At 52.2% G+C, this 8943-nt stretch overlaps 1 protein-coding gene across 1 annotated transcript; it reads left to right on the forward strand.

Moving 5' to 3' along the window:
• The first annotated feature begins 385 nt into the window (after positions 1 to 385).
• Positions 386 to 5385, forward strand: NEFM (neurofilament medium chain). Its single transcript, XM_053966643.1, has 3 exons — positions 386 to 1483; positions 1931 to 2055; positions 3425 to 5385. Exons 1-3 carry the CDS (start codon positions 422 to 424, stop codon positions 4791 to 4793), a joined length of 2556 nt encoding a protein of 851 aa, XP_053822618.1. The 5' UTR covers positions 386 to 421; the 3' UTR covers positions 4794 to 5385.
• Positions 5386 to 8943: the final 3558 nt, after the last annotated feature.

Raw genomic sequence — 8943 nt, forward strand, 5'->3', positions numbered from 1 at the left:
AGAGGGTGCTGGCCTAGGGAAGGGGGAGAAGGAAGCAGGGCAAGAGGCAAGGAACACGGGAAAGGGAAGGGGGCAGCAGGAGGAAGAAAGGAGGGAGTGGGGGCACCGGAGACAAGGGGGGAGTGGGTGGGCAATGGAGAGGAGAAAGGGGAGGAGGGGGCAGGGAACGGGGGCAGTAAGGGGACTGGGGAAGGGGCACCGGGGAACTGTCAGGGGCCGGGCAGGGGCGGCCGGGACGAGGCAAGGGACGGCAAGGGAAGGAAGGGGGAGCCGGGGCGGGGCGCGGGGCGGGCCGGGGCCGGGCCGGGGGGAGCCGCCCCCCGCACACGTGTGCGGGGCCGCCCCGCAGCCGCCCGGCGGGGCTATAAAAGGGGCGGCGGCGGCTGGAGCAGCCCCGCACCGCCGCCCCCAGCGCCCCACCATGAGCTACACCATGGAGCCCCTGGGCAACCCCTCGTACCGCCGGGTGACCGAGACCCGGGCCACCTACAGCCGCGCCAGCGCGTCCCCGTCCAGCGGCTTCCGCTCGCAGTCCTGGTCGCGGGGCTCGGGCAGCACCGTATCCTCCTCCTACAAGCGCCCCAACCTGGGCGGCCCGCGGGCCGCCTACGGCTCCACGGTGCTGAGCTCGGCCGAGAGCCTGGACGTGAGCCAGTCCTCGCTGCTCAACGGCGCGGCCGAGCTCAAGCTGAGCCGCTCCAACGAGAAGGAGCAGCTGCAGGGGCTCAACGACCGCTTCGCCGGCTACATCGAGAAGGTGCATTACCTGGAGCAGCAGAACAAGGAGATCGAGGCGGAGCTGGCGGCGCTGCGGCAGAAGCACGCCGGGCGGGCGCAGCTGAGCGACGCCTACGAGCAGGAGCTGCGGGAACTGCGCGGGGCGCTGGAGCAGGTGAGCCACGAGAAGGCGCAGATCCAGCTGGACTCGGAGCACATCGAGGAGGACATCCAGCGCCTGCGGGAGCGCTTCGAGGATGAGGCGCGGCTGCGCGACGAGACGGAGGCGACGATCCGCGCCCTGCGCAAGGAGATGGAGGAGGCCTCGCTGATGCGCGCCGAGCTGGACAAGAAGGTGCAGTCGCTGCAGGACGAGGTGGCCTTCCTCAGGGGCAACCACGAGGAGGAGGTGGCCGAGCTGCTGGCGCAGCTGCAGGCGTCCCACGCCACCGTGGAGAGGAAGGACTACCTGAAGACAGACCTGACGACGGCGCTGAAGGAGATCCGTGCCCAGCTCGAGTGCCAGTCCGACCACAACATGCACCAGGCCGAGGAGTGGTTCAAGTGCCGCTACGCCAAGCTCACCGAGGCGGCCGAGCAGAACAAGGAGGCGATCCGCTCCGCCAAGGAGGAGATCGCCGAGTACCGCCGGCAGCTCCAGTCCAAGAGCATCGAGCTCGAGTCGGTGCGCGGCACCAAGGAGTCGCTGGAGAGGCAGCTCAGCGACATCGAGGAGCGCCACAATAACGACCTCACCACCTACCAGGTACCGGGGAGACGGCACGAGGCTGTCCCGAGCCCGGCGGAGGGTGGCCGGTGCCGGCTCCGGGGAGAAGGGTGCAGGAGATGTCTGGTGGGAAGGATGCGGGAGATGTCTGGTGGGAAGGATGCGGGAGGTGCCCGGTGCCCGCTCTGGGAGGAGGAAATGCGGGAGGTGCCCCGTGCCCACTCTGGGAGGAGGAAATGCGGGAAGTGCCCGCTCTGGCGGGAGGGATGCGGGCGGCGCCCTGTGCCGGCCCCGCAGCGAGGGATGCGGAAGGCGGGGGAACGATGCTGCGGAGGGCAGTGGGAGCGGGTGGGTCCTGCTCTGATGCCAGCCCTCCCTCCCCGAGCGGCGGGAAGAGTTTCTAAAAGTCCCCTCAGAGAAGTTCTGTCCGCTCTGTCCCCGGGTGCGGCGTCTGTGTCACAGGGGTTTTCTGCGTCTCACTTGCAGGACACGATTCACCAGCTGGAAAACGAACTCAGAGGAACGAAGTGGGAAATGGCTCGTCACTTGCGGGAGTACCAGGACCTCCTCAATGTCAAGATGGCCCTGGACATCGAAATTGCTGCATACAGGTACAGTGGGATCTTTGCAGACATGTCTGGAATATTAATAGCACTGCAGATGCTGCTGGCTCAGGAAGCTTTACCACAGCTAAGAAATACTAGCATGCAGTGAACACGGGCGAAATGAGAGCTTGGCTAAATCACTGCAGCCATTAGCCAGCCCAGAGAGAGCCCAGAAGGTCATTAGGGACCAGCTAATCAGCGGCAGAGCTGCCAGCGAGCCCCGCGGGCACAGCACAGCGTGACTCAGTGTGGCGGCTCCCGCGCCGCATTCTGTCCTTGGCCGCACGAGCAGGAGATGCAGCGAAAAACGAGGTTATTTTTAATTCCCGTCTGCTTTGCAGATGCCAGGCATGCAGGGCTTGTCACCAGAGTTCCCTTTTATCGCCTGGGAGAGACAGTGAATTTGCTTGATCATGGTTTGAGGCAGTGAGTGCTGATCTGTCTGTCACAAACACTTTTACTTTTCTTGCTCAACTTTCCTTCAGAGGCATCTGCTCTAATCTCGAGCTCAACGTTGCTTGCTGTTGCCATCACCTGGCAGGTTTTTTTAGTCTCCTCTGTATCACTTCAGAACTCTCACTAGAGAGCTCCTGATTTTTCTGGGTCACAGGCTTAGATGAAAAACATTTGAATAGAAGAAAAGTAAAAACAACAAAAAACCACCCCTATCTCCAGATCTGTTGAAATTTCTGAGGTTGCTCAGACACACAGACACCCCAGCTGGCTGCTGCCAAAGTCAGCTGAAGCCTCCAGTTCTCATATTCCCACAAAGAGAAAAGGTGGATGCCCAAATTATTAAATTAGAACACGTGCTCTAATCAGCTGTGACTGTCTCAGACACAATATTTGATTTGGGTCTGTTGGCTGTGTCAAGTTCTGTTTGCCTGAGTCATAATGAATCCTATTCAATTAGTTAGTTTGTCCTAATCCCTGCTGATTTACGCCATAATGAAGCTTTCTGACAGTAAAGATTAATTTGAACTGATCACTGAAGGTGTCACAAGCAAGCTAAAAACTGCTGAATGTGAGTTTCAAAAAAAGCGCAGATTCAAGGAAAGCTGGGCTGGGGCTGTGAGCAGTGGATGGCCCTGGTCAGTTCCAGCACATTCCACAGCAAACTGGTTCCATCCTGCTGGCAGGGGAATAGTACAGCAGGGAAATATTATAGACTCCTGGAATGGTTTGGGATGAAAGAGCTCTTAAAGCCCATCCCAAAGCAGGGACACCTTCCACTATCCTAGGCTGCTCCAAGCCCCGTCCAGCCTGGCCTTGGATACTTCCAAGGATGGGACAGACACAATTATTCCCCTATCTGTCCCTTATTTTAGTTTTTTAATGCTCATTTTCTTTTTTTCTCTCCTCCTGATTCCCTTAGGAAGCTGCTGGAGGGTGAGGAGACAAGATTCAGTGCCTTCTCTGGAAGCATTACCGGTCCCATATTCACACACAGACAACCATCTGTCACAATAGCATCCACCAAAATCCAGAAGACGAAAATCGAACCACCAAAGCTGAAAGTCCAGCACAAGTTTGTAGAAGAAATCATTGAAGAGACGAAGGTGGAGGATGAAAAGTCTGAAATGGAAGATGCCCTGGCAGCCATCGCAGAAGAAATGGCAGCCAAGGCACAGCAGGAGGAACAGGAGGAAGAAAAAGCAGAAGAAGCTGCAGAGGAAGAAGTTTCTGAGAAGGCTCCCTCAGAACAAGAAGCTGCAGCTGAGGAGGAAGAGAAGGAGGAAGAGGAAGCAGAGGAGGAAGAAGAAGCTGCAAAATCTGACGCCGCAGAAGAAGGTGGCTCTGAAAAAGAAGAAATCGAGGAAAAGGAAGAAGGGGAGGAAGCAGAGGAAGAGGAGGAAAAACCTGAGGCCAAAAGCAAAGCTGAAGAGGTACCAGCAAAGGCAGAGAAGGTCAAAACACCTCCTGTAAAGTCTCCCCCCAAATCCCCTGTAACAGAGCCGGCCAAGGCTGCCCCCAAAGAAAAAGCCACGGAAGCAGCAAAAGAACAGAAGGTGGAAAAAGCGGAGAAGACGGCCAAGGAGGAGGAGAAAGCGGCATCGCCAGAGAAACCTGCCACACCAAAGGTGACCTCCCCAGAGAAACCTGCCACCCCGGAGAAGGCTGTGACCCCAGAGAAACCTGCCACCCCGGAGAAGGCTGTGACCCCAGAGAAGGCTGTGACCCCGGAGAAAGCCGTGGCCCTGGAGAAGCTGGCGCCGCCGGAGAAGCCGCGCACTCCTGAGAAGCCGGCGAGCCCGGAGAAGCTGCGCACTCCCGAGAAGGCCGTGACTCCCGAGAAGCCCCGGTCCCCGGAGAAGCCTCCCTCCCCAGGCAAGGATGCCAAGGCTGTGGTGGAAGAGACCATCACTGTCACCAAGGTAACGAAAGTGAGCACCGAGGCTGAGAAGGAGTCCAGGAAAGAGGACATCGCGGTCAATGGGGAGGTGGAGGAGAAAAAGGAGGAGGAATCCAAAGAGAAGGAGGAGGAAGACAAGGGAGTGGTCACTAATGGCCTCGATGTGAGCCCCGTGGATGACAAGGCTGAGAAAATCGTAGTAACCAAAAAAGTGGAGAAAATCACAGGGGAGGGTGGGGACAGTGGCACCACGTTTATCACGAAGTCGGTGACCGTCACTCAGAAGGTGGAGGAGCACGAAGAAAGCTTTGAGGAGAAGTTGGTGTCCACCAAGAAAGTGGAGAAAGTCACTTCACATGCTGTAGTAAAGGAGATTAAAGAGAGCGAATAAAAGCAACCATAGCTAAAATTCAAACCAATTCAAGAGCTTGGGTCGGTGCAAAAGGTTAAGCCATAGACAGCTGCAAAATGCATGTGAGTGACGGCTTCAAAGCAGATCGGGTTCTCTCACGGAGGCTCCAGACACACAGTATTTTACTTTTTCGTGCAATATAGGGAAGGGGGGGGGAATGCATGCAGGCTCAAGATGTACTCCCTCCACAGAGCTTGGGGATCTACAAAAAAATACTACTACTACTAGTGCATGAGATGAAATGTGCAGAGGAAGCTTTTCTGAATTTCCTGAGCTGTTGGAGGGACATATCTGAGGAACGAGTTCAGATGTATTATGCAAAGAACCAACTGAGCCAAAACCAAACCGAAAACAGTAATAGAGTATTCATGAGAACCAGAACTCTCCTAGCCTTAAAAAGAAAAAAAAAAAAGCTACTTATAACTAATTATGTTTACCTCACTGGTGCAATTAGGGTGGACTTTTGCTCCTGGGAGAACCTTGTTGACATGCACAGTACGCAACCTTTTGTTGTTTGATGTAAAACAGTCACAGCAGTTCTTGCTCAATAAAGGTCAATATGAAAACGTGACTTGTTCTGATGACTTTTTCCCAGTTTAAGCCCTTCCATAAGCTGGATGCTCTCTCCTGAATGGGAATGCAGCTGCATGGGTTGATAATTGGTTGAGATTCTTTTCCTTAGTGTTCTCATTTGTCTTGGAGTTGGACTTTGATGGTCCTTGGGGGTCCCATCCAGCTCAGGCTGTTCTGTGGCTTGGGTATTGGATATGATGGACAAATTTCCTCCAACAACACAAAGGCTGGATTAAGAAAATAAGAACCATATCCCAAATTTTCTAGATGAAAGAGGAATCCATTAAACACCTCTGCCTGGCCTTGAGGTGCTTAGAAGGGTTGCAATTGCTTTTTTTTAGGAGGGGGAAGGGTCTCTAAGCCCTCAGTCCTGCTTGTACTGAGCTAAAAAATGTTAAAGTCTGTTGCAAATATTGTTGTCCTCCTTACACCCCAACATTCACACATAGAGAGCCAATTTCCAAATAATTCCTTGATTTTTCCTGGGGTGAGAGGCTGGGTGTGGCATCTTCTGTGGCACCAGTTTGTCACTTAACTGAGCAAAATCCCATTAAGGGAGCTCAACCAAGCCACCAAGAGGCCCTCAAAATGGGCTTGGTTCTGGTTCTTTTACCCCCTCTTGCTTTAATTGTATGGGAACCTCCTTGTTAATTCTCTGGCTCCAGTAATCAGAAAGTTCAATCTGCCTCTAAACACAAAATTCTGAAATCAAAAATTAACCCAAGGGGGTTAATTTGTTCTTTTGTTAAGAAGAAAGCCAATAGAAAATTGCTGTATGTGGAGAAATTGATGGAGACAAATGAAACAAAGGGAAGAAGATATAGCCCCAACTCCAATGTGAGAATTACTTGGACATCACAGGATTAATTTTGTGTTTATTTCCCATTTTAAAAGGAAAATGAAGATTGCAGCTGCTGCCCCACCTCCCATAACTCACAAAGAAATGCAAATAATTTTCATGCCTGCATTCAGGCCATGGACTACCCTGAAATCTATTGCCTAATTGAGGGTCTGATCAAAATCTAGAATTTCCATGTGCCTTCACCCCATCAATAGTTGAAGATCAAGGAGTTTTTAATTGAAAGGGTTCAGCGTGTTCTTCACTGGAGAAGTGGTGGAGAGCCCACAGCAGATAAGGCTTCCAAATAAACCTGAGTGTCTTTGTGGAGCAAACCAATGGATGTTTCTCCTGCTGCTATCAATAATGGGAATCTGCTCCACAGCTTGGCTGCTGAGTGATGTTTAATTAAAGCAAAGTTAAATTAAACAGCAGCTTCTCCGTAGTCACGTGTGGGTGTGACACAAAAATAACTTTGCCTTTAGGTGTTCAGCACTCCCCTGTTTTTGGTATCTACATCAAATTGTGTCAAAACACAAAGTGCCCAAAGGTTTGTGACAATTGAAGGTGTTTTTCCCTTAGATTTAAACAAAATTTTCAAGAGAACGCCACGACTAAAGCAGAGACCAGTATTTAACATGGAATTATGTGTACGTGCTTCCAAATAAGTTCTAGAAGCCACTAAAATGTCCAAAACTGCAGAACCCATCCCTCACAGTGGAAAGCTGGGAATTTCAGCATGGAGAGGAAGGGTCACCTTGCACGTGGATTCAATGTTAGTGTCAGCAGGAGACTGTGGAACATTTAACCTGTGCAGGTGGGACCCCAGCAGGGATGTTTTTCATGCTGGGATTCCTTTCCAGCTTCTTTCTCTTCAGTCCTGGTAGGACACAGCTCCAGGGACCCCAAAATCATGATTTGCGTGGGTTTGTTCCTGTTTGCACTCGGGCAATCAAGGATTGCTCCTGGGATGAGGGGCTGGACTAACCTCGGGGTACATCCATTCCTTGGGTGGTTCTGGGAGGCAAACCCTTGGCATTATGTGTTTCACAACATCCTCATTTCACCCCTTTCCCACCCAAAATATCTCACAGCTTTTAGTTATTACCCACAACTGTATTTTTTCCCCTGCTCTAACACGCTGGATTTGTGTATTTAGCCCATTTCCCACTGCAGATGTTCCCAGCAAATCCTAAGAGGAACAAGCAAGTGGTTAACACATTTCTAAATGTTTATAAAACTGTAAGAACTGATTAATATTTAATGGTGCCAAGAGGTTTTGTCTACTGACATCTGCAATCAAACAGTTTCAAAGGAGAGCACAATTCCCGGGCAGAGAGGCATAAATAGGATGTTATTTGCCTGTTCTGCACCAATTACTCCTCCAGACTGCACAGAACCAGTGATGGGAATAATTATTTTCAGAAAGAAGTTCATTAAACAATGGGAAAAAATCCATGAAGGGAAAAATAATAATTAAAGGAATTTACAGTGAAGATTTCTGCATCTTTTTTAAAGTGGGATATTCAGACCACCGTGGCTTCAAGAGCTGGAGAGCTCTAAACCAGGATCTTTTTCCTGTGCTGGGTTGTGGAGATGCCACAGTTATTTTTCAGCATCCCAGAACAAAATTCCAGGTGGGAACAAACTGGGAAGCATTACAAAATGCAAATAGGATGCATTTGCCAGGGAGCTGAGTCAGGCACCAGAATATTCTCCAGTCATCAGGGTTTGTGCTCTCCCCATACACATTTGGGCTTTATTGCTGCTTTTTCAGGATTAAAGTATCCTTAACTAATCTGGGATGGCAGCAAATGATGAACTGTTAATTATTTAGTTATTAGAAGGTGAATTTCTGGAATGTGCATGTTCTGTCCAGGTGTTCCCCTTGTGAGGGGAGAGGAGGGGTGGGAGGGGGAGTGTGTGCATTTCAGGGACAGCATCCAGCACCTCCCTGGGCGTTCCCTGGGGTGAGATCTCAGCCTGATCCAGACCCAAAGAGCAGGAAAGACTCCCAGGACACTTCTGGCTTCACCTGCAGCTGCAACTCGGGCGAAAGTTTCTCCTGAGCCTCCCTGTGCCAGCTTTTACTGCATTGCGTCAAAGCCAGCGCCTGGATTTTCCAAGGTAAGGCGAGTGCTGGCAGCAGGATCCATGCCACAGCGCTGGGAGCAGCTGGGAGCTCAGCAAGCCAGCCCAGCTCCCCCCACCAGGCTGGGCAGCAGGGCAGGGCTGGGGGCCCAGCCGGGTGCTCACTGCAGAGTCAGCCCTGCTGCAGCTCCTGCTGGGGCTGACTCAGCCCTGCAGAGCTGCAATGCATTACAAATAACCGAGGGAGCAGGGATCAGCCTGGGAACGGCAGCAGGAGAGAGGGGTGAGCTGCTGGAGCTCTGGGTGTGCTGCTCTGCAGCAGCCCTGGCTGCACAGGGGAGCTTCGCTTCCCAAAACGAAGAGGGGTGCAAAGGGCTGAGGGAAGGAGGAGTTTGTCAGCAAAAAAAAAACATCGTGAAAGAGGATGAAAATTTGGGGTTTGAAGAGTTAAAGGAGCTCAGAGTGCTTGGAGAAAGGTAGGATTTGATATATCATGGAATGGTTTGGGTTGGAAGGGACCTTAAAGCCCATCCAGTCCCACCTGCCCATGGGCTGGGACACCTTCCACTGTCCCAGGCTGCTCCAAGCCCTGTCCAGCCTGGCCCTGGGCACTTCCAGGGTTCCAGG

The sequence above is a fragment of the Vidua chalybeata genome, chromosome 28 (genome assembly GCF_026979565.1).
Source record: "Vidua chalybeata isolate OUT-0048 chromosome 28, bVidCha1 merged haplotype, whole genome shotgun sequence".
Lineage (NCBI taxonomy): Eukaryota > Metazoa > Chordata > Aves > Passeriformes > Viduidae > Vidua > Vidua chalybeata.